Source organism: Balaenoptera musculus, chromosome 16 (assembly GCF_009873245.2).
Source record: "Balaenoptera musculus isolate JJ_BM4_2016_0621 chromosome 16, mBalMus1.pri.v3, whole genome shotgun sequence".
NCBI classification, from domain to species: Eukaryota; Metazoa; Chordata; class Mammalia; order Artiodactyla; family Balaenopteridae; genus Balaenoptera; species Balaenoptera musculus.
Window position 1 is genome coordinate 5250701 of NC_045800.1, and position 26421 is coordinate 5277121.

At 45.4% G+C, this 26421-nt stretch overlaps 2 protein-coding genes across 3 annotated transcripts in view; one reads left to right on the plus strand and one right to left on the minus strand.

Moving 5' to 3' along the window:
- Nucleotides 1–18597, plus strand: part of INSYN2A (inhibitory synaptic factor 2A) — a 38117-nt gene extending 19520 nt beyond the window's left edge. Inside the window, 2 exon segments of the mRNA XM_036828291.1 lie at nucleotides 792–863; nucleotides 15880–18597. Coding sequence (XP_036684186.1) covers nucleotides 792–863; nucleotides 15880–16060 — 253 coding nt within the window. The 3' untranslated portion in view covers nucleotides 16061–18597.
- Nucleotides 1–26421, minus strand: part of DOCK1 (dedicator of cytokinesis 1) — a 530116-nt gene that overhangs the window by 302124 nt on the left and 201571 nt on the right. For both annotated transcript variants that reach the window (XM_036828289.1, XM_036828290.1), the window contains exon 27: nucleotides 25177–25272. In XM_036828289.1, coding sequence (XP_036684184.1) covers nucleotides 25177–25272 — 96 coding nt within the window. The remainder of the gene's footprint in view (nucleotides 1–25176; nucleotides 25273–26421) is intronic.

A 26421-nucleotide genomic window follows, 5' to 3' on the forward strand; every position in this document is an offset into this window, starting at 1 on the left:
GAAAGAGAATCAGCACCCCTACCTCTCCTCCTAAAAATGTCTAGTCTCATAGGGCTGACAGAGCTCACCAGAGAATACAGCCAGGGACGGTGTCAGAAGGCATTGACAATGCAGCACGATACTCTACCACGTAGGTCAGCACATTTTTTTCTCTACAGGGCTAGAGAGTGAGTATCCTGGGATTTGCAGACCAAGGGTATTGTAGCTACTAACGTAAAAATTTTCACTATCCTTTATTATCAAAACTTAAAACTTTATTTGTGGACACTGAAAATTTAATTTCATTAGTTTTCACGTGTTCCAAATATTATTATTCTTTCAATCTTTTTCAACCATTTATGAATGTAAAATTCAATCTTAGCTTGCTGGCTCAGAGTGGGATTCGCCTGAGGGCCCCAGTCTGCAGACCCCTCCTCTCGCAGGCCAAGGGGTGGTGGGGTAGAAACAAGTCAGAAGATCTGGGGTCGGTTTCCCATCAAAGTTTCTTGTAAACACCATAAATATCAAGCTGCACTGAAACATCCCAAATTCCCTTTGCTTAGAACAAAATCAGATTATTTACTTCATGCAGTAGTTTATGTTCGCATCCTAGATTTAATTTAAATATCAGCTGTAGAGGTTGCATTGGTTGTATACAATAAATGCAGAGACAGGAGCACAATGGGAAACACGCTGACCGATTTCTGTTACCATAACGAGCAATGGCATTGGGAAGGAATCTGACTGGAGCTGCGTGCTCTAGAAAAGCCAGCGGCCACCACGTGTAATGCTCTCCTGTTCTTATCTTGTAGGCTTTCATATCGGACTGGGCAAGACACAGCTAATTGTGACACATGCAGGAACAGTGCATGTATTATCTATAGGTATGTCAACGTTCTCCTCTTCCCACTTTGTTATTATGAGTGACAAATGATGTTTACCCACGAATGCAAGAATCATCTGGGATCATGCTGGGGTGATTACATCAGACAAAAAGTAAAGAACCTTTCCTGACCATAATTCTAGGCTGCTTCTAAATAGTCAACCTCACATATAGAATCACGGGTTGAGGGAGAGCTTGCACCCACGTATCTTGCAAAGGTATCTTAGCCGTGTTTCCAAAATCGGTGTAAGTTTAATGGCTTGCTCCCTCAGAATCGATAGCCAGGAACACTGCACTGTGTGTTCCGGAACGGCTGTGAAATATAAGCCCTTCGGATGGTATAGATCAAAGGCTGCAAACCATACTGTACGTGCTAGGAATACCACAGAAAAACCCAACGTGCAGTTCATTTCCTGGGGAATCACCAGGGTTGTGGCACTTACGTCCCTTGGGGCATAAGCCCCTGTCTAGAGCCCTATGGCTGGTCTTCCTGTTTTTCAATTTGAAGTGCGTTTACATTACTCACGTTGACAAGAATACAGCAGAAACTTTCAACAAGCAAAAAGCATGTTAGGCTTTTGGCAATAATTCAGGATTTTAAGACATGGTCATGACCTTCAGAGAGGTTACTGTCTTTTGTTTTTCTTTTTGGAAATGTAATTTTCATAAGCAAAAAATGAGAGCAGTGAGAGATGTTATGATTTAGTTCATTTTTTTAAATTAAGCCTGAAGAACAATTTTACTTGATTTGCCAAATTATCAACAACAAAAAAAAGCTGCATAGTTTTATATCTAAAACTGTATAAAGGAACCCCAATCTCAACCAAAAAACACCTTCTAAAGAGATCTTCAAAGTTACCACCCTCCTATCAAGAAGGCAGAGACACGGAGAGGGTATAAATGTCTTAACAATGGCAAAAAGCTTGAGTCCGCACAGTCTTGGGTCCATCCCATCTCCAATCCAGCCGGAGCATCCCAGACCGGGCCCCAGGTTCTTTAAAAGTAGAGTTGGGTCACCTGGTGACTGGTGTGGCTGCAGCAGAAGAAACCACAGGGCAGACACGAGCTCCGGCACCACCGTAGCAAAGTCCGTCCTGCAGAGGTTCTCAACCCAGGGAGATTTTGCCTCCCAGGGCACATTTGGCAAGAATGGAGGGAGATGCTTTCAGCTGTCACAACTGGAGAGGTGCTACTGCATCTACTAGGTAGAGGCCAGGAATGCTGCTAACATCCTATAACGCCTAAGACAGCCCTCCACGACAAAGAGTCAGCCCGTCCAACTGTCAATTGTGTCAAGACTGAGAAAGCCTGCCTTGCAGGAACCATGGCCTGGTTACGATCTAGTAAGAGGCACACAAACTGCTAAGGCCTCCTGGCTACCCAGAGGGACCCGGGTCCCCTGCAGCAGCCCTGGCCCAGCAGGCCAAGATGCCTGATTGCTCTCCACTATTAACAAGGAGGTGAAAATCAAGCGCCCAGGCAAGAAACGTCAAGCACTCCAAATACAAACTTATCAGAGAAGTTTGGTTGGTGGGAATCTTTTTACTACACCCATACTATGGGAAACAATTTTGAATCAACAGGGAAGGGATGTAAGTGACATAAAATAAAACGCTTTCAAAGAAAAAAAAAATGCTTTCACTAAACCAGTCAATTAGGAAAAGAAATGAAGAACTGAGAGCTCCTGGCATAAATATCCTCACCATTTAGCTTTTGCTACTCTGGGAGCTAAAACTCCTCCAGTCTCCAATGTTACAGAGTTGAAGTGAACACAGATTTCCAAAGACATTGCTAAGAGTGAGCTTGATGATGTAAACCCACTTAACATTTTGTGGGTGACTGAAAGACTTTATTAGGACACTCTCCAATGTAAATTGAAGTAATTTACATAAATTTAGCTCTAAATCCAGAAGTAACTTACATTAAAAAATAAAAAGTGATGTTACAAGTGATTTAACAGTCTGTGAAGGACAGGAATTAGCCTTGACTGGTTATTGTTTAGACATGGCTCACCCAGCAATCTGTGTGAATCCCAGTACACAGGCCACTGGCCCATTTATCATAAGAACTGGGAGTTCCAGCACCACAAGAATTTGACAAAATTTAGTAAGACTCACCCACCAGGTAGAGGGATTGAGTCATTGCGACCACTTTGCTCATCTCCTGCAAACTGGGGAAATGCGTATCTCTTCATAGAGACCTTGTCATCAAAGACGTGACTGCAGGGACTGTGCATCTTCAGGAACTGTGTACAGTGGGGGCCTCTACAGCCGTGCCACCCTACAGTAAGTAAGCCCTCTCTCTAAGTGAACAGAGCATCCCGGGAGAGGTGGTACTAGAGAAGAAGTGGAGTTTTAGATCACTCTTTCGGGAAAGTGTTTTAAAATCCCCCCATCAGACTGATAACAACAACAAAAATTTCCCAACACTCCAACTTCTGCTGCAAAGAGAAGTTACTCGGAAGGCTTAATAGTAACATTTCAGCTAGACTCCCACTGCCCCAAAAAGCAGTCTTCCTGCTATGAATTCAAATAGAGGTCTCTATGTTATTACCAAGTTGAACATATATATTTGTCAAATTCTGTTTCCCAGTTTTCCTATCACTTTATATAGGACATAATTTAAAATTATAACTGTTAAAATTTAACAGTTACTCTTGACGTTGGTTACTGACATTAGCAAGAGTTTTCTGCGCACTACAGATGAGAGGAAAGAAAGCTCACTTCTGGTTCACTAATTGGAACATCAGTCAAAAGGGAAATCATAAACGTAAACATGTTATTTGAATTTGAATCATATAATTGTCTTACAATGTACATGATTTTAAGTTATGCCAATCTTTTGAGGTGAGGCCCAGCTGTCTCCTGTGCCCGTGGTCACCCCCACTGGACTTCCAAGGTATCTGCCACGAACCACACCCATTTTCCTGACGTAGAACACTGTACTTGTGACGGAACCTGATTTCAGGGTCCTTCTGGACGCCCATTTGCCCCTCCCTTTGTCACACTCAGTAGTTTGTAGCACGCTGCTCTGTCCAAAACATCTAACCCACAGAAATAATTCTCTCTTGCCTCCAGTATATCTCATGGGTTTATGTAACACTCAAATAAATCACATCGTTTCAATGGTGAGTACAAATGGCATAAACAGATCCAAACCCAGCATCCCCTTGGTGAGCACACAGCTGGAGAAGTGAGGACAGAGGGTCAGGGATCAACAACAGCGGAGCCTGTCTGCCAGGAGCGTCCAGCCCCGCGTGGGCGGCAGTTCCATCATGGGGGGGCACAATGGTGGTGGCTAATCCAGCACCTCGGTGAAGGGGGCTTTTATAATCCCACCAGAAAACCAAAGACCGGTACAGAAGAGTGGTGGCTGGCAGTTGCTGATACCTCCAGATAGGTAATTTCCCTTGGGGTTCCCTTTTGCCAGAAAAGAATGGGGAGTGTAGAGCAAGGGAGAATTCACCCAGATGATTTCTCAGTGTACGGTCGGCCCTGTGATTCAATCCTCAAATGTCAAACGCTTCATGAAGGATAGAGGTTTCTTTGACAGAAAAGCATTCAGAACGCAACAGGCCTTGGGCAGAAGAAGTCACCTGTCCAGGTGACCCTGTAGCAGTGCAAATGGGCAGCCAGAACATCTCAGAGGTGAGCCAGAGGGAGTGTCCAAATCGCAAAGGCTTTATGATTTAAGCGCATCTCTTTTCACGGAGGACGCTGCAACAAATCCTCCATCAGTTCCTGCAAACACCTCTGTAGAGACGATCCCATCAGAAGGGGATGAGTTCAAGCTTGGAGTCCCTGCAGTTGGTTCTATGCCTGGCTCTGCACCCAGGCTCTCAGGTACCAGGGCCTGCACCCTAGACTTCAGGAATGTTCTAAGAGTCCCTGTACCACCATCTCTGCCACTCTTCTGGGTCTTTCCCAGAGGATGCCCGCAGCACCTCGGAACTGAATAGGTTGAAGGAGTTTCAAAATAAAGACATTTTAAAATGCCAAAGGCCTGTGGTTGTCCCAGAGCCTGGGCGAACACGAGGGGCCATCAGAGCTGCCAGTTTCCACATGTTGTCATTTGTCATTCCTGTTTGCTGGCAGGCAGAGAGCCCTGGAGGTCAATGAAGTTGATCCCGCCCATCTTGCATTTACACACTGCTTTTCACCCGAAACCCAAGTACCCTCTCCGAGCGGTGTAAGAATCCACCGTGTTGCCAGTAACACTTGGCCTAGGGACGTGCAAAGGGGGCCGTGTCCAAGACACAGCTGCCTGTGGTTCTAGCAATGCAAGCCCTTGAATAAATGTGTGCCTTTGCCATGGGTGGCAGTACATATTTCTCTGTAAAAAAATAAGTCTGTCACGGAAAAAAAAATATCAAAGGGACAAAAGATCTTGAAGCGATTTCACGGAAAAAGGGCCTCCAGGACCACAAACAAAAGGTTGTGAAAATCAGCCTGCCTGGGACTGATGCTCAGATAGGGGGCGCCCCAGAGGTTAGGGCTGAGCTGCCATCCTCTGTCTTTGGAGGGGTGTCCATTAGATCTCCAAGTTCTGCATGATTGAAGGAAGGGATCAGGTAGGTCCTTTCTAGCTCTGAAATCCCGTGAGTCAGTGATCTACAATTATGAAAGGAATGGATCTGAGAGCTTCAAAAGAAAGTCTACGTGGAGATAAAAGTTTGGGCATTCACAGGGCATTTCTCAACCAAATAACATCCATTCCTGTATTGGCAAATCGATGTACAAAGAGCCGAAACAACCATCCTTGGGCAATGGATTGCCCTGCTTCCTAGACACTGAAACCCAAGCATCAAAAGTGATATCTTCCATCACTGGGAATTTGGAGGTGGTTGACATGACTACAGTTTTTGTTTCCTAAAACGACATTCTTTCCATTTTGATCTGGACCAATTGTGAAATTCTAATTTAAGACCATCTCAGCATGAAACAAGATAACAAGAGATACAAGTTTTAGTTTTCTGTAGTAAAACTTTTCTGGCTTATCATCCATATTTCCTGTCAAAATAGGCTGCAATTATTTCAGAAAATGTTTGAAGGATAAATTACTAATATAATCTTTGCTCATAAGCAGTTGAAATCCTTTGTATCCACCCTATCTCAGGAGGTCTCTTGTCAGACTAATCTGATGAGTCACGCTAACTGATGATTCATCCTTTGTTCAGATTTTGTTTCAAAAAGGAACAATGCAACATACCATTTCCCAGCTTTACTGAAGTGGTTAATTCGTAAAATAATACCACAACAAAATGGCTTGAATTCAAATTTGTGCATCTTTATGAGGATAGCCTGTGCTAACCTCAGTTCAAAGGCTTTGGGGAATGAAAGCGAGCTCTGAAAGATAATGATAATGATGATTCAGACTAATTAAGTAGAATCTTTACCAGAATTTAAATCTTCCTGTAAAGTATTAGAATTCCTACCATTAGTTCCAAGTCCTGAAACACCTGTCCCCTTCAGGAGGACACTGTCCGCACTTGCTTCCTTTCTGTATCATCAGGGCCACCCACAGCCAGCCTCAAGTGACACTAATAATGATGCAGTGAATCTGTGAGTGGACTTGGCCCCCGAAGGGAAGGGAACACTGCCCGTCCGCCTGTCACTTTGTTTTCAACACCCCAGAGGGAGGGACTTTGCAGGATGCCCTGCTGTCTATGTTGTATTTTCATCTTTTGATATGATCCATGGATGGTCAAGGACAGACAAAATTTCAAACAACTGTTTTGATAAAGTACCCGAGTCCCTTCCATGTGGTGCTTCTGTGAATTTCCTCAGCAAGCATTTTTCATGGAACTCCTAGGAGATGAGGGGCATGGTCCCACACACCGGGAGACGGGAGGAATCGGTGATCTGGCTGAAGACCAGCCCGTAGAACCCCTACCGTAAGACCTTGTAACAACAGAGTGATAACAGCAGGGAACCTTCTGTACCGAAGGTGTGGGCCACAGACACAGTGAAGAAAGGCAGAGGACGGGGAGATGAGTGAGCCAGGGCGCTCCACGTGGGGACGGCTGACGCAGAGGACAGAGCACCACCTTGGAGGGGTACCGTATCGGGGAGGGTTTAGATGTGTTCTGCAGAACACCTCCCCCACCCCCCAGGCTAGAGGGTTGGAAACAACCAGAAGGATTACGGGGAGAAACAGCCAGAGCATTTCCAAGGATGAAAGGGGATGCCTTGCTGCTGGCACATAAGCATTCAGCTTTACAGCAGCTGGGGAACTTTCCAGTGCATCGAAATCTTTAACTGTTTATCAAGGAAGCTCCCAAATTCTGCAAGGTCCTTTCCAAAATGATTGGAGGGTTTTAGGAAAGACGAGAAAAATACCCTAATATTATGAGATGGAACAAGGAATTCACAGAATTAATGGTTTGCAGTTTCTCAAATCATCAGTAGCAATTCATTGCATCCCCAATAAGAACACAAAATAGAAGGCTGCAAAGATTCCAGACAAAAATGTGCACGGAAATGTCACTGATTCCAGAGTATTGCAAAAAAAGGAGCTGCAATCAGGACAGCCACCAGAGCTGGAGGCCTCGAAACTAATGAAGTCTTATTATTAAGAGAGGTAATTGCATCTGTATGCAGAACCCGGGCCAGGTCTAGCCTGTCCAGAGCCCACTTGGAGTGGAATCTTCGCTGCCTTTGTCATTTAGTGATTATCTCTTAGTGGAAGTGGCCTTTGCAGGCCTGCTTTCGATCACCACTACTTGTGCATATTAAGTTCTTTACCAACATGAACTGATGTGGAGGAAATTAGCTTTTGTCTAATACTTAGTGCTCTGTTCCTAGTATTTACAGTGACTGATGGGGCGGGAGGAAGATGACAGAAAGGATTTCCTTGGATAATACTTTAGGCGATGTTATTCTGATGTAAGGAAATATGTTTTCATAAAGTAAATTAAATGTTAGAAAAAAAAAAATGACTTAACAGACCTCAAAATTCTCCTTGAAAATTCCCCAAACCAATAATCCAAGTTTTGTCTATTCCATGAGAATTATAAAAATATATTCTTTCTTTTTCCCCCAATATGTAAGGATCAGGTTTTAGTCATCTTTAGTGACCTTTTACTAACCTTTAGTATCAAAAATTCTATGTGTAACTGATTACAGCTGTAAAAGTGAAAACTGATTACTCATCTCAACATATTCTTTGTAAAGCAGTTAGTTAAAAATTATTCAGCAGAGAAAGGTTAATTATACTGATAGCCCTCCTCTTAAGACCCTCAAAAGTCAAAATTAACGAGGTAGTCACCTATGTCCAAAACAGTGTGAAGGAGTTACATTGTCAGTGTCATGAGCAAATCAGTGTAATTCACTTTTAGACAACCATGTAGATTTTTCTAGGAGCTAGATACAGCATCCAGTCCTTACCTGAGTGCCCTAAGTTAGCATGTAAAATTCCTTGGGGACTCAATGACAAAAGAAACCACCTAGGGTTTGCTGCCGTCACTCAGCTGACTCTTCTCCCCCCATCAGCCACCTTGAAGGAACTGATCCCACAGACAACACAACCCTGGAGGTGTGGCAGGGAACCCGGGGGTTTAGACAGGTCACCAGTGACACCATAAGACATGCACAAGAAGCTAATGGTTTTCTGGTCTATGCACTGAGAACTGTCACTGCTCCATATCCTCTCTCTCTCTGCTCATGTCAGAATACGGGAAGCTCCTGAGAGCGTCAGCAACTCAGCGTTCTGGGCTGGTGGCTCAGAGGGGCTGGGTTGCTCTTTAGCTCAAGCACTGTGATCCCAAGTCATTCCTCTCCGGGCAACAGATTGTCCATCCTCAAGATGAGAACAGCAGACAAGGTCACGGCCAAGATCTCAGCCGACCCGACTCTGGTCACCTGGCTGGGTGTCCCAGCCCTGGGACCTGAAGGACCCAGTACAAACAATTTTGGAGAGTCCTGTGTTGTCTCCTTTTAACTGCAGTTACAATGCACTTCCTGCTCGAAGATTAAAAAAAATAATTGTGTGCTCTGTTGAGGCCAGGGACAGCAGTGAATTGGCAGTCCGCATTTAATTTAATAATCATCCATCCCTTCTGAATATAATGTCTGATCTTGATGGTTTGCTAGCAGTGTGACATCAGATATGCTTCATACACATGTGACACTCCTGTGAGTGATCTGGTCCCTTTCTTACTCGAGAAATTATTATGGTTGGAGGTTATAAACAGCGCTTGAGTCTTTCTGCCTCGACCTCTCTGTGGCGCAAAATTATAGGAGGCTCAAACGCAGTTCCCGGATTCCTGTGCATCTGGCCAGCCCTCAAATTTGGGCACTCAGATGAAGCCCGGGTGCCAGACCAGTCTTTGTATTCCAGAGGAGTCACAGATAAGAAAGATACCGAGGATGGAGCTTCAGTCAACCATAAAAGGAAGGACTGTCCTCCTGCGTGGTCAGGCTACATACCACGATGTATTCAGAAAGGTCGCTGTCTGTAACTTTGGATACTTTGGAATATACTTTATAGCTAGGATAACTGGCTAATGTTTTGCTTTTTATAACCATAACTTCCTTGCCATAGGCCATCATGAAAAGGGGATAGACCTTATAGTCCAGGTATTAGTATTATTGAATACCCATCTAGTTCTGGTATTTTAAATCTTACAGTGACTCTGTAAACTTTGATTATGCACCTACTGTGTGAAAGAGTGGCGGGAGAAGGATTCAGAGTTATGATGAATCACTTCTATGTTCAAATTATTAATATTGGAAACTATTGGAACAAGCTCCATATATATACACAACAGGTATATAACATATGGACATATTTTGTGTACATACGTTCGTTTTGATGAATAAGTTATAACTAGAAAACAGAGCAGCAGCATTCTGCTGAGACTGGAGGTGAGGGGATTCGGGTTCAGTTCATCAGTTTATTTCAATTCAGTAAACAAAGAGGTCACATGCTGAGTCTGTCACTGTATTAAAGGCATCACAGATGCAGCTGGATTCAACATGGTCTATCCCTCGATGCGCTTCACAGACCTGAGAAAAAGGAGCTACGAGCCCACATGAGCCAGAAGTGCTCTGATAAAAATGTGCAGAGACCCTGCGCAGTGTGGCCCAGAGGAGTCTGGACAGGACGGAGGGGCGGGCACACGTGGTTAGTCTAGAAAATCCACAGAAGGAAGAGGCAACAAGTGCCCTCGGTTTAAAGGATGAGTGGAAGTTTGTCAAGGAGTTTCAGGTTTTCCTAAGGTGACTCTGGTACCTGGAAAACGCGTTAGGGCAGGAGAGAGATGGAGAGAGGAAGCAGTGGACGGCTGTTTCAGTGGCCAAAGTGAAAACTGCCCAAGTTCTTCGGGGGCAGAGGAAGGCGCTGGAGATTGCTGAGGGCGGCTGCATGGTACCCAGCTGATGGAAGCAGGCGGGAAGGGCGAGTCCAGCTAGATGCCAAGGTGCCCGGCATGGCAGCTGAGTTTGGGAAGACAGAGCAGCAGCCGGGGGAAACGATCTGATTCTGGACATGCCGGATGGATGGGGCCCCTCAGTAGTCACACGGAGATGCGTCCAGGGGAGTAGGATGGCTATTTTGGGTCCTGGTTCTCCCACTGCCTAAAGGCACAGCCGGGACCACATATGTAAACTGAGGCCGACAAGTAAACAAAAAGAGATGTGCCTGGTTCTCCAGGCTTGCAAGGGAGACAACCCAGCCTGTTACTTGGAGCCTGACTTTCAGCTTCTTCTGAACAACACCGTGTCATCCAAGGCGCTGACGTGAAGCCAGCCGGACATAAAGCACTGCATTTTGAGGACACTGTGAGAGCCATCGCACGCCCCAGCGAGCTGGCTGCCCTGGGTTTGCCTGCGTTTCCGCGCAGGCGTGGTGGCTCCACGGAGCCCCCTGGCGGTGGGCGTGCACCTCCACTGTCCTTTCACAGCCCCGGAAGCTCAGGTCCCTGAAGGTGGGATGCCGTACCCACGGTGGCAGAGCGTGGGTCGGTCAGAGCCACATCGAGCACCGGGGACTCTGCGATCTGATTCAAAGAAAATTAAAAACGGAGGCTTCTGCTCTGCAGTCCACTGAGCCCCGCCAACACTGTCAAGGTTGGAGAAATCAGAGATTTCGGGTTTTCTTCCAGCCCAGAAAACACACAAGTGCCTGGGAGCCGAACTCACCTGCTTTTAACTCTTCACTGCTACACCCAGGGGACTGGAGAAAGGAACGTTCTAAATCCATTTCCCCTTCAATTAACTCAAGGAGCTGGCGACAGCTTGCTAAGGAAACTGTAGCAGGGCCCGGGTATTTATAGGAGCAGCAGACAAGCAGAGCATCCGCTGGAGATGCTGGGACCACGCTCCTCTGCAAAATCGCATGAAGTCGTGGGGAGAAGTGTTACTACAAAGCCCAGCAGAGACGCCGGGAAGCAAATAAAGCTGGTGCCAGCTGACAGAGCAGCCTGAGGTTCACGGCAGATTTTTATTTCTTTGGAAATGTACAGAGTAATAATTCTGTAAGCAAAGTCCCTACACATAAAACTTGTATTTTCAAGAGAAAAAGACTAACCAAAAAATGCAGTCTGCAGCCCGTGGCTTTAATCCTTCATCACCGTGAGTCACGTAGATGTGGCCAATGGCTTTCAGTGGCACGCCTGGCAGCACGGCTTCAGTTACCACGGAGCTCTCAACACAAGCGTTTTGTTGGATGGACGGACGCAGGGAGGGGAAGGAGAGATATAAAACGTAGATAATAATAGCTCCCGGGGATTTATATCTTGTAAACAGCCCCAGCAGTCCTGGGGCCGTTCTGGATCACCCAGCACAGTCTGCAGTCTGCGTTGTAACTCAGGCACTAAAGGAGAGAACAGCCAGCTTAGGGGAGGCTGGCCTGGCTCTAGTCCCTTCACACTCAGGCTCGGACTCTCTAGAGTCAGGACTTCTTCCAGGCTGCTTATCCTCGGAGGTGCAAGTGTTCCGCATGATGCGTGTGTCCCCTCGACGGTGCGCTACAAACGCCAGATCTGGCCTGCAGGAGGCGGGCGGTACCGCCAGCAGCCTCCAGCCTCGTGTGCGGCGGGATCCCGAGACCCTGGACATTGCAGGAAGCTGTGCCAACCCCCAGCCGAGTCCTAAGAGATGAGGACAAGGTCTAGAGGCCAGACTTGGAACACACACACTCCTGTCTGCCTGTTCAATTAGCGGGTAAGTCTCTGAGCTGGAACTGCTCTGGGAAGGCAGGTCCAAACCGCACAGGGCAGGTACACTGCCCTTGACGGAGCTTAGAAGCAGCATCATGCAGAAAACCACACCAGGGCCTCCAGCCCACAGGAAAAGTGGAAAGGGAATCAAAAGACTCCCGGGTTCGAAGAGCACAACTGACCACACCCTGCTGACCCCACCCATCTTAAGATTTTACCACAGACTCTTCCAGAAAAGGGGAAGCCAGGAGTAGAAGCGGAGGGGGCAGGCTCCAAACAGATCCTGGTGTGTGTTTTACAACAAAAGTTTCAGCATCTTCTTCGACTAAGTTCTGAGAGAAGGGAGCCTGGCCACGGATTCCACCGGGAGTGGGTCCAACAGCGCTGCCTGGGGGAGAAGCCCTGTTTACCGGCACTGAGGAGGGGGCTCGATGGGGGGGAAGAGCAAGGGGGCACAGGCAACATCACCGACCAGGACAGAGCAGCCCAGGGCAACGGGGACGAAAGACGAGACGGGACTTGTCTTCTACGGCTCATGCGTTAATTCTGTAAGTATTACATAGGCAACTGCTGCGATTCAGGCCGTCCTGTAGGTGCTGGGAGCAGAGACGGGACAATAGTCACCTCGTCACAGCAGCTGCATTCGGGGGACGGAGGCAAAATGATACGGAGACAAATGCAATCATCTGTAGTGAGTGCCAAGAAGAAAGAAAGGAGCGGAGTGGGGGAGCTTTCAGTAGGTGCTAGAGAGTAAGGAGGTCATGTGTGCCTGGGGACAGAGGGGCAAGGAGTGGCCAGGACACGTGCTCCAGACAGGGGAGAAAGTGACAGCCCTGAAGACGGTGACGGTGCCCACACGGGCAGCTGCAGCCAACCCCCGCCAACACGCACCCCGTGTCCCTCCGATCAGTGTGGAAGCCCAAATCGAGGGTCATCACTTCTCCACGAGGCAGCACCCGCCCCCCATCCCCCGCTCCCAGGCCCCATCTGGACAGCTCGCTGTGTTAAACAGGGAGGGGCTCTGGGCACAGAGTCCAAGGGCCCTAGACTGTCCACCGCTGGCTGCTGTCCAAGTCCTCTGTGCGGACCAGGGCAGCAGGTGCTGCTTTATTCTGGCCATTTGGCCGCTAAGACTGAAGGGACCTTTGCTCTGTGTCAGCTAGAGTCGGCCGGACTATTAACCTTCGGACACTGCCCTCTCCAGCCAGCTGTCTGCTTCAGATTCACCCCGGTGACTTGGTGTGTTCCTCCCTAAAGGAGAAAAGTCCCCCAGTGGAAAGCACTGGACAGAGCCACGTTATTGCTACCTGATAGCAGGGCCCAGCATTCCCTGGTACCCAGACATCACCCGACAAGCAGGTGCACTGCAGCTTTTGGGGTTACAGACCGGGAGGGAGGCCAGGGCTCGAGGTCACCTCGCCGCAGGCATCTCCCAGCGGGCGCTCACGGCCACTCACACTCCCTCCGCGAAGAAACCAGCTCCTGGCGGCAGCTTCTCAGTCGTGGGGGAGTGCAGATAGGAATCAACTGACAGATGAAGTCGAGTCATTTTGTTAACAAGAACTCAGATTAGATTACGCTGTGATTACAGCGGTGGTTCTGCGGTGTGATAAATTGGTTAATAATAGGATTCCCAGTGTAGGAGCTTAATGGGAATTCAATAATTACAGGTACCCAGAATTGTACTGTTAGCCCAGCAAATGCTAGCACCCACCCTCTGATCTAATAACACAAAACCTATCCGGGCCTATTGAGATGGTTATGATCTGGAGAACATGCTTTCAATGCTAACCAAGCACCCTGACAAAATTACTCTTTTGTACCTAAAATACCATACTGGATGCTGTACTGTCTTACAGACTCAGTGGCAAGGTTCTTGTTTTCCTTGTTAAATGTCCAAGTTGAAGAATTCTTGAATAGGTATTTCTTAATCATTGTTAGCTCTTGTCCCTATTATACAATCAGTGATCAACAGATGATAAGGAGAAAATAATATCTGAATTGCATCTTATAGTTTAGGAAACTCTTTCTTTCAGGAGAGAGGGAGTGGGGAGGATCCTTACCATTTTTCAGTAAGATACAAGTAATACAGTAATTATTATACCCCTTCAAGTGAAGGAAACCAGACCTTAAAGAGGTTAAGGGATTTATCTGAGCTCCCACTCCCCCTCTCCCCCTCCGCAGCATCAGATGAAAAGGCCAGGATGCAAATCCCTGTTCTTCCTACTGAAACGATAACCGAGGCTGGTGTTTCACAAAGGCAGCACGTCCTGAGATTTGCACTTTTCACAACTGTCCCCAAGAGGAACCATGAATACATTATCCCCTGTTGTAGATTAGCAAGTCATGAGTTCACGGGAGTTTATCCTATTTCCTATAAACTGCAGCATAGCTCAAAGAGGCCCTTTGAAATGAGGGGGGAAAAATAACTTTTGTTTTGGGAACAGGGGCAGAACTAGCCATAAACTTCTCTGACAATATTTTTAGTTTTTTCACTAATACAGTCGTTGATGGTAAGAAAAATGGAACAGTGGATTTAAAGCATAAAACCGTCCATGAGATGGGTCTTGAACTTGTTTTTAAAACTCCAGATAACACAGCTTTGCTGTTTTTGTCTTTTCAAAATGTCAAAATGTGGCTAGGATTAATGGTTCTCTAAATCAGTAGGATATCCTGTTTGTAAATGGTTTACAGTTCCGCTGGATATAAAATGTTCTGAGCTCATGTATTATCGTCACTGCTGAGCCTTTAGTGAAATCTACTGACATTTCCACTGGCATCCAGAGCAGAAATGGAAGGAGCACAGAGTGCACATCTCCGGAGGCCTGGCGTGATGCAGCACCCAGGCTCAAACTCTAGGGGTACAGGCAAGGGAACCAGAAGGGAGGCGAGGCCCACTGCCTCTGGGCTGATCACAGAAGAGTGACACTGGAGCAGGGGGGTCCTACCCAAAGTTAGGGGGTCAACAATGGTCCTTTCCAAAGCCATGGATGGATGGGAGGACTCTAGGCCAACTGCAGCATTCTCAGGAGAAATTTCCTAAGACACAAGATATACTTAAGAAAACCAGCTTTAACCCTGTCGTTCTAACACAAACCCTATCCCTAATGGCAAATGTCCTTCCCCATGGCTACCTGTTTGCACATTATGGCTTCAGCCATGTAATTACAGTTTTGTTATTTTCACCGAACACTATCTATCTTTTTGCCTGGAAAACTATCTTTGCGAACAACTAACTGAGTGATATTCAATGCTGTTGATTTGATAAAACACACTCTTTTCCCCAATGTTGGATATTTGGGCTCTTACCAGTTTTTTAGGCAGATGAGATTTTGCAAAGGAGACCAGAAGCCAAGGTCACTTCACTTTACAACTGTTTCAGGTGAGATAAATGGTTTTCTCTGACCTTGTGAAAAGTTGCACAGAGCTTCCAAATACCTGGTGTACATGCACTAAGATGACCCCTGAACACTCATATCTTCGGTTACCTCTCTGTCCCATGAAGCACATGTGTGCAGTCTATGGACAAGGGTTTACTCATATGTCACAATTCTCATTTCTACAAACACAGTCTATGCTTTCACACCAACTGTGTACATTAATAAAACTTCAAAAGTTGGCAATGAATGCAAATGAGTTATTTTTCAAAGAAAATGAAACTTTTTGAGATAGTTCACAGTGACCGAGCACTAAAACATACTATAGCCAATTGCTTAATACTGAACCGTCAAATGGCATTATAAACATCATACGAATGATCATTACCCTGCTGGGATGGCACCAAATTCTGCTGTCTCTAAGGGAGCTCTTTACATAGGAAAGACCAAGCACTAAATTCTTCCCTCTCTTTTCTTTCCAGTGTGGAGCTAGATTTTAAGCAGCAAGAAGACAAACTCCAGCCAGTTCTGAGGAAACTCCATCCTTTCGAGGAAACTCAGGTCGCACACTCGCCTTACTCTCAGGAGACTTACTCAACTCCTAAGCAAAAACCCAAAACTGAATCTAAAAAGCACGGACGATGGAAACTCTGGTTCCTTTAAAACTCATGGTGTTTGGAGTCTAAAGGCCGTCTTTAAAACCCACTGGAGTTCAAAGTAAATCCTTTTCCAAAACGAATAGGACGGAGTGAACGGTGGCTGACTCGGACGCCACCAGTTCACACCCTGCTTACCAAAAAGGCCTTTGTAACAGATCAACTCACAGAAGCGAAGTAGTACATGTCACACCTTGCCAGGTGTTCTTTGCAGTTCGTGGATGTGGGATGTAAAACCGGAAACGAAACTTAACATAGTCAAAGATGATAGGTAAAAATTCTATGCCCGCACCCCAGATCAGCAAGGATTACATTATCAACCTGCAGAACGGCAGGCTGTCACTCTGTAACACAGCTAAAACTCATAATTATTTTCAAGCCTTTATTTTTTTTTTTTAATACTGAGAAGAAAAAGTAGCCCTTACGTTTGCAAAGGACTTCATTTTTATGTTTAATTTTGCAAATAAGCGGGGGGCGAGTGCAATTTTCAGCACATCAAATTCCGGAGAAAGCACAATTTTTTTCAAGTGGTCGGAGACCATGAATAATCTCTAAAATGTGACTATATGTATATTTGCCTCATGTGCTGTAGCGCTAAGCCAAGTGACATCTCAGCGTCACAATGAAACCTCAAATTCAGTGTTTGCTTCAACTCCAGACCGGCGACAGGCTTACTGCTCATCCTCCAAATGCCCAGCAGCCAGGAGTCCCCCAAAGTCAGGACATGCCTTTAATCACTGCAAGTTGACAGGGTCAGAGCTATCGGACACTAAGCTTTCATAGATCTCATTTTTAATCTTTTGGTACCCAAAGGCCAAATGATAAATCCTGGCAAGAATTTGAAAACACACGTGGAGATACACAGCGGATAATACAGTCACCAATAAATCACAGGCGTTCTCTGCCACCGGAAAATGTTTCTGTGGATCAATCTTTGAGACACTGTTCATCATGAAAGCTCAGCCAGACGTTTTATACAATTCGTTATGCTTTGTAACAACTGTAGAAGATCTGACCATCTCAAAGAGAAACCGCGTGCTTAGTTTAGCTGCTACCAACAAACCAACTAACGTCACCTACATTTAACCTATTAGTGAGTTGTACTAAATGACATACCTAGGGGAAAGCTGTGAATCAAATGTTTTTAGGTCTTTTTTAAATAAATCGTGACACTTCGAGTTCTCTTTTGATTACACATTGCAATATAAATCTTAGTTCCTTTATTTTTTCACTCATTCCTTTGCACCTTTGCAAGTATCTTTTTATAGAAATCAAAAGCCCCTAGTCTATTAAGGACTCTTGTCTATCAAGTTTTGGCTTTTCACAGTAGCAAGTAGGGATCTTCTTTTGACTTTTTTTGGTTCAACTTTAATTTTGAGTCGTTTGTGAATGTACAAGGAAACCAAGTCTTCTGGTCTCTGTCCAACCGTTTCTTATCTAATCTCGTGCTCACACGCACACCTCATTGACCAGACGCCAATAAGGTGATCGGCCTTAGTGAAAGGATCTACTTGCGTTTCTCAGATTGGAGCTATTTCTTGCCACGCATTTTCCTCCTGACTCAATAGCAAATCTATTTTCGTTCTAAGTGTTTTGATTCTAGAAAGACCTTAGTGGACTTGGAAAAAAAAAGTGACAGGAGTATCTCATGTAAGCATTCTTTGGAGGTTACTCAAACTATATCACAGATGTGTGCTTTAATTAAAAAAAAAACCACGCATCTTTTGTGGACACGATACATGAGGATACAAATCCTTGAATATCAGTTAACAGAATTGAGAAATACTTTTGTGCAAGAGGAAGGCTAAGTTGATCCTGTACCATGAAGGAAGTGCAATTGTTTCATGTAGAGATAAAATTTAAAAAAATGTGTTTCATGTATTTTCTACTGTTTTTAACTAAAGTTATAAAAAATGTTTGCAACAAGCTATCTCTCCTTGTGTTTTCAGAATCCCGACTATCTCAGTGAATTGAAATAAGGGTGTTAGCAGCTCTCTGATTAGTACCATAATTCCGTCTAAACAAGAGGACATCTAGTAAACAAAGTTAACATCACTGTTTGAAAGCAGTCTAGACAAAAAAAAAAGTTAATATTTTCAGAATCAAAAAGGAAACTGAAGATAAACAAATTCCTATTTAAAAATGAAACTGTCTTCAGAATAGAAAAAAAAATATTTTCAAACCCATTTCATAGTTTAACTGCAATGTGTCCTAACAGATGATGACTCTTCTCTTAGAAAGAGTTAAGTAAAATCTTTGATACAAAACCAAGGTAAAAAGTACCGTGTTCCCTCATATGTAGATGTACACATGGCATTACGTATAGAGATTAAATTATTATACTTGTCACTAAGTTCTTTATTAATTTTTAAATAAAAAAAAATCAAAGGTCATGTTTTGTGTGGCTATTCATCTTATTTCGTGGTTTCAATAATTTTGGAAAAAAGAAGTAATCTGAGGAAATAATAATAAAGGAAAGATGTTCGGGCTGAAGAGAACTCCATCGGGTCTTTGGGAGAGGAGAAGCGTCGTGGGCACTGCCTACTGGCCTGGCCTGGCTGGGGAGGGGGCAGGGCTGAAATCCAGCTCAGACTCAGTTGACCAGACCACGCACCCTGGCATCGGCTTCAGCTGCCAGGACAACAGGATGGCTTTTAAGGGCAAAGGGCACCGTACACAGCAGCATCTGGCTGAGGTCTAACTTTTAAAGAACCTCCGGGGGACAACTGAACACATTGGTGTTTCCAGGGCAAATCCTGTCATGCCCCCCTGGAGACAGGTTCTCTCTAGATCATCCATCAAGCAGGTCTGCAGCCCCAGGGGGTCGGCCACCTCCTTCCTTTCTTCTTCCCTCCCCGGGGTGGGGGACCAGCGCCCCAGTGGGACTGAGCACCCTGCCTCTCCCACGGAGACCAGCCCAAACCAACCGCCTCTCCCAAGGGAGAGGGCCCCCTGGAAACTTAGGAGAGGAGAGGTCACCACCCCCTCTCCTGGGCTCTGCAATAGCAGAGTCCCCTTGCAAAGTGCGGGAGCAAGGATGGGGCTGAGATGGAAGGCACTCACTGCCTCACAGGTTCCTCTGGGGAAAGAAGTGGGTGAGTGCAGCTCAAGTATAGGATAGAGAGGAAGACCCAATGCCCGGAGCACTGGGGGAAAGAACTCCAAGTCACGTTCTACAATTATCTGTGAGCTGAATACTGGGGCAGCCTCAGAGGTCCTCTCTTATCGATAACTAGATCCAACAAAGGGCATTCTGCCACGTAGGTGCCCACCACTCATTATGAAAGTGTGCAACTAGCCTCCAAGGAGAGGTCCCAGGCCTCTGCATCTGGTCCTTTGATCTCAGACTCTCCCCTAAAGCAGAGTAAAATTGGGGAGAAAATCAAGGTGTGGGGAAACCTTGCTATCTTGGAAAGGGCATATGAAGTTGGCAGAAGTTTCCCGCATCCTATGAGGCTGCCAAGGTGTCCGCTGCCACGGAGACCTGAGGTGTGGCAGAAATGGCGTCATTCATGGACCCACACCAGGCCGAATGCAATCTCAAACAGCAACAACAAGCACATCTTGCAAAGCCATTCTCCTTGGGGTACCATCATAGGCAAGGCAGATACACAATCCTCAATTCCAACTCAGAAGACACACCATTAAATTCAAGTGCTTGCTTTGTGCTTCTTATTGAAGACAGCAAGGACAAAATACAAGAAACGGGCCATGAACTCCTCCATTCCACCCTGTCTGTGAGGGCACAACACGTTTACAAAGCCCACCACAGCTGGAATGATTCTTTGGGAGCATTTTTATCAGCGAATAAAATTTGACGTGACTAGTAAGGAAGACAGTGTCACTGGTGCAGTGTCACCTAAAGATAATAGCAGCTGCCTCGACATTGATATATCTCCTTTTATCTAGAAAAGCTCTACCACTGGCACATCTGGCATGGGATAAGTGTGCAACCAACTTATTTACTGGAAGAGAAGAACTATATGATTCAGAAATAATGTTCTGTTTTGTGAACTAGGGATAACTCATCGTGCTATAATGCGCAGCATACGTTTTGGCAGATGAGAAGGTCATATGCAAGCAGCATAATGCCTTTTAAGGAGCTCAATAATTAATTTAAGATACGGTTTGGGATGAATATGCAAGAATTGCACAGCATATTTTACCCAGGTAATGATATGGTTTTCATATCCTCTGCAGTAAATCCACAGTCAGTGACCAACCTTGAAAAAATACTACGGCCACAGAAACATGTGAAAGGCAGGAAAAATTGCTATACCGATACCATATGGAAATGAATTTATAAAGTCATCAGAACTCACACGTGTACCTGTGATAGGGTGATTTTCTGGAAGTCAGATGTTTTCTAAGTAGGTTTATTAACAAACATACAAGTTAGAGACACTTTTTGCAACACTCATAGAGAAAAACCAGATACTGTCCACTTGAAACTTTTATAATGCATTGCTTTCTTTTGCAAGGCAAGATTAAGAATAGTATTTTGTTAAAAGCACATTCATACGTAAAGTCCATTAGAATAAATATCGCAAAACGAATGTTCGTGCATGGGGAAATAACATCTTTGTGTAAATATTTGGTGATGAGTCTTGGTAAAAGGGAGACCAAGTCTATTACAGTATCTTTTAAATGAAGAAGTATGTCAGGTCATTATAAATCACGCAGGCTCAAAGACATCAGTGGATTTTCACTAGCAGCATCTCTTCCTCACCAATGGTGCCGCTGTCACGATGAAACACACCACACCCATCTACGTCCCCTACAGCTGGTGTTCGGAGTAGAAACAAAAGAACTTCCATCACTTGAGTCTAGGGAATCAGGAGGTCTGGTGGTCACAAGAACAAGTGAAGAATGCAGGAAGAGTGTTTCCCTTTCCTAAGCCTACTTCAGCGGATTTTCCAAGGGAACTTTTCTTTTGAAGAGGGCCACATTTTCATTTTTGTGAATTAGTAATTTTCAGTCTTCCGGTGTGTATCCAGGCCATAGAAAAATCTTTAAAAATCCTTCTCACTCAATTACATTTTTAAAGGACCCATTAACAGAATGTAAATCTGATTATTTGAAAGAGGCAGCAGAGGCTAATATCACAAGAGAAGGAAGGGTCACGTGTACTACTCATCCTGTCTGCTCTCAACCCAGCTCTGTTTACAGCACTTACTCCAGCAAAGACACAGGCATGTGTGTGTTGGCTGGTGGGGGGGGGGGGGAATGTCAAGGGAGGGGGTAACCATGTCACCTGCCCACCAGACAAGAGCACCTAAGCCACCATGGCCCCCTGCTCAGAGCCGTACACAATGACCAAGAAGGTGCCCAACGCTGATGGCCTAGACATCTTTTCAAAGAGGAAGAGAAAAATAAAATCTGTAATCAGACAATGTAAAGCTCAGCACCTCACTCAATTATGCTACAGCATTAGACGATCCTGGGATAAAGATAAAATGGCATCTTAATTCTATGGCAAGGTTACTGCAAGGCTTCTGTGTTAGGGCCTGCTGTCGGCATCCACACAATCTACAATCCTACACTTGCCAAATGGAGTTTTATTTGTTAAAAAAAACTATAATACTTAGGATCATGGCATATTTTTATCCTCTGCCTGAGATGCATTCCAATAGCCCATTTCAAATATAAAGTTGAAAGGTATAAAATGAACTAAAGCAAATGATATATAACCAACTGCATGGTGTTTATAAGGTACCACAGATACAGTTAAAAGAAGACGCTTATACAGTACATCACAGCTTAGCCAATGGCGTGTGAAGCTCCCCACTTCTCAATTCCATATATAAACAGATGGGGAAACTATCAGGCCACAACTGATCCCCAACGAATAACTTGTTTTGATGGAAAGAGAGGTCACGCTTCTATTACTGTTGACAATATCATGAAATAAACCATTAAGTGAAGCACAGCCATTCAAAACCTTTTTAATCACTTAAATTGTTAACGTCCATTTTCAGCGATTATTTAGAATTTGTGAGCTGATTCACAGTTATACCATTTCCATTCCACTGATGCAAAAAAGAGGAGCAAACACATAAGGTTTGGAATCTCTGTGGTATAATGGAATGTTATAGCTACGCCCAAACAGGCCTATAAACCATTTTCTGCTCTTCTTCCACTCTGAAAGGGCCACCGATTAAGTTTTTTGGCCACCTTGTCAGGGATATTTTTTTCCCCAGATCTTCCTCTCATCTAAATTCACGGAGCTACAACAGTGACGTTAAGAAGCTAATGCATACATCTGCATGGGAGCCCATGTGGAGAGCAAGGCTGAGCTCACCAAGCAGGGCAACATTTCAGTCTCACTGCTCGGTGGACGCCACAGAGGGGACTCGTGGTTCCCTGACGACGGAAAGAGTCTCTGAACATCTCCAATTTGAAATGGACAATGTCCTTCCTGAAAACATCTTAATGCTGTCATCACTCATTAAATAATTACAGTATATTCAGTTGTTTTGTTTTGTTTTGTTTTTGAAATTCCTTCCCTGACGGCCTAGTTCATTTTAGGAAGGAATTTCTGGGCTCCACATTAGAGATGCTGGCATTGGGAGGAGTTAGCTTAGGACCTCAATCCTGTTCCTGCTTCTGGAGACTTCTGCTGGAGAAGGACAGGGCGGTGGGGGGAGGCGCCTGGATGTAGGCAGCTTGCTCTAGTGCCCCGTGGCCCCCGACGGTGCCCTGGACCCCGCCACCTATGCAGTAGGAGCAGGGCCACAGCTAGGTAAGACTGAGCCTGGGTCCTCACTTCATGCACCCGTGGTAAAGGTGCAAGGGCTCTTCCCAGGCACCCCTAAGGGTTCCTTAGGACACATGGCTTCCTCCAAGCCCCTCAGGAAAGGGGCAACCGATCCGTGGTCTGGCCCGTCTTCCTCCAGGACATCCTGACATTTGGTCCACGAAAACGACTGAAGGTGGCAAAGGGCAAAAGGTGCTTATTTCCCTGGGCGGCTGCCTCACTAACTACGATGCAGAACCAGAAGGAATTCTGAGTCCTCCTCTGGACCTCCTGGACCACCACTGAGATCAGCATCATGAGTCTGAGTCTTACAGGAGACACCAAGGAAAGCCAGCTCTGGCGCCAAACCCGGGCTCCCCACAAGCACCACCACGCGAGCTGTGGGTCTGGGACCGTTTCCCATCTCTCTGCAAGGCATTTCTGCAGGGGCCTATGCACGATGAAGGGGAGGGCTAAGTGAGGATCCTCCATTCATTATACAGGGCCCAGCACGTCCACAAGTGCTCGGTGAGGAGAAGCTATTACTTTCGCCACTATTATCACTACATCTGAAATATGAGAAATTTCCCAAAGGCATCCGGGACCACATGGTCTGAGAGAAGTCACCATGCTCCATTCTCGATCCTCTGATTGAGCTGCGAGCACGTCTTACAATCTTGCCCCAGGCTAAGGTCCCATCCAAACTGTTATGGGCTTCCTCCCTGCCCTCCTCTCCCCAGTTCAACTGCTGGCCAGTGTGGGCTTATAACCCAAGTGAACACACCCCTAACCAGAGACAGAACCATCTCGTCAGTTCACTGGCCTCCACATCGGCCATCTCCGCCATCTGCCCATCGTGAGTGCCCAACACGTTCACTGTGACTCCATGACAGCCAGAATGTCACCTCAGCCCCTCTGCTCCAGCTTGTTCCAACAGGGGTCTTAGCAGAATGACACCAAACTGGGTTCAACTTTAAGCCACATTCATTCTTTCTACTTAAAGCCCTCTTGAGTTCCACAACGAGAGAGTGTTCCAGGGGCACCCAGGGCACAACCCCAAGAAGACAGGAACACCGGATGCCGGGGGTGCCCCTGGAGTCACCCCAATTCCTCCTCCACAGGGCTCAGTCTCTACCCACGTATACAAAAGCATTTCCAGATTACAGAAAAGAATCGTTATGATGAAGAGCATGAAGAGGCAAGTGAGGGTTACAGAGTAATGGAAAAGTCCACTGGAAGCAATGCCAATTTACAAGGAAATATTTTATTCCCTAATTTATACATGTTATAACCCAAACCTAAAACAGATATACCTTAAAAAGGAAAATCTGCACATAACAAGTGCTAAAACTCTGAGACATAAACTAGACAATTTTACTGGATGGAAACATACAAAGGCAGCAGTTATTCTCCTGTGATTCACCCAAAACCACAGACCGCATCCTTTACTGTGATGCAGCCGCAGAAACCAACACAAGCCCAGCGCTCCGGTAGTGCTTTGTTGTCTGATGGAGATAGACGGGTCACTGTACTTGATCCATTCCCAGGTTACGCAGACAGAACTAAAATCACCCAAGGACCATTCCCAGGCTATGCAGACAGAACTAAAATCGCCCAAGAAGACCAGTGTGCCTAGTCTGATTGCCAGTGAAGAGTCCAACTGGATTTTCTGTTCTGTGATTAGGAAAGCTATTTTTTTGAAATGCGATCCACCAAACTTAGTTAAACGGTAACATGTACTAGAAATGAAAGAAATTAAATGGGACCTACAAATGCATCTTCTGCCCACGAAACCAAATTTAAGAATAATGATGGTGAGGAGGAGAGTGGCAAACTCTGGAAACAATCACCATAATATGAAAATGGAAAGACTGTCTAAATTATTGTTAAAACTCTGAGAAAAAGAACAGATACCATTCCTTGTCTCGACAATCTGAACAAGACAGACATCTACAATACTTTAGAGTAGACATAAAATAGCGAAGTCGGAGTGCCTCAATTCCTTTTTAAGGTCCTTCATAAAATTTTATTAATGGCATCTTAAATGTAAATACGTAGAAAGAAACTGCCATAAGAATGAGTACTCAGAAGGACATATACATCCTTTGCTAGAAGCAAGCAATGAGAAAACTAGAACCAAATGTTGGTTGGTTACTCTTCAACTTTGACACTTACTTATAGAATCGTGGAAATGAGTACCTTTAACCTACTAGACTGTAAATCAATGCATCCCAACTGCTTGCTATATCGTAGTACAACACGGTTAGTTTCAAAAGGCAGGTGGAAAAGAACCACATGGATTTTCGGGCTTGAGAGTGAATGACTTTCCCGGGAAAGATGCTCTCAGCCACAATGAAACCCACAAGCGCGTGTCACCGAGCACTTACGATGAGTTCGGAATCCCGCCCCATGGAAATGACGGTTCGGTTCACTGTCCGGAGAAGCTTCTCCATGATAATCTGGACATGCCTCTGAGTTGGTCCCTGCAGGAGGACACACCAGTGTAAATAAACCACCACCTAAGACAGTCATAAACATGCCAGTCCCACGGCTGTCACTGAATCCATTTATCCTGTAAAGAGTAAATCAATTACAACCCTTAACGAGAGGAAGAATGGCCCTTGTCAGAGGCAAAAGCCTTCACAAAGAAAACTCAAGGCATTTTATTAATTATAGTCCATTAATGATAATGTGTTATATAATCAGAGTAATTTAATTGAAGCAAACCTTAAAAATAAAAGCAAATCTGTTTAAACAATATAATGTTTATGATCCCTGATTAGCTCACCAATGAGTTTTCTAAAGACACTTGCCATTTGTAAATGGAAGGCTGACAGATAACAAACATAGATGGCTCTGCATGTCAGATCCCAATAATGTGGGAACAGTCACATAGAATCGAATGTTTAAATATCATTTTAGCACACTACTTAAAATTCAGAGTGCCAGAGAACCTTCTATCAGTAAGAATTTGCTCCTTTATTTTGTGTGTGATGGGACCGTCGATTCTTCTTCATGAACTTTGAACGTGTTTAAATGGGCTTTCTGGATGCTTCTGCACAGGCCAGGCAGGCACTACCTCCTCTGTGCGGCTTGGCCACACACAACCTCTTTACTCCCAACCTTTCATCTGATAAGAAAAGGAAAAGGCCTGGCATGGGAGCCCTGGAGGCTGGCCTTTGGGTTAAGGCTTCGAACACCTTTCAAAGGCAAAGCCCGGGAAAAGCGGATGCAGCCACAATTCCAATGAATTATTTTACCTTGTCTCTTCCTTCAAGGGCAACGCCCAGGCTCTGAGAGAATGAGCAGGTGCAGCAAGGAAGTGGGCAGGACAGGTGCGCGTGCACGCGTGTGTGTGTGTGTGTGTGTGTGTGTGGACTGGGGAGGTGGCGGGAGGTCACGTGGGGGAGAGCTAAGAGAAAGTCCTGCCGACTTAAAATCCTGGCCCATCTGGCCACTGCTAGAGGCAGAGACAGACACGGCCCTGTACACCTGTCCAGACACACCTGGAGAACCAATGACTTTACATGTGTGTGCACACGTGTGCCCAAATGAACGTAGTGGGTACAATGGGGTCAGGGAAGCATAGGGTCAGATGTTTCCATATGTGCTTGCACCAGCTTTTGATTAAG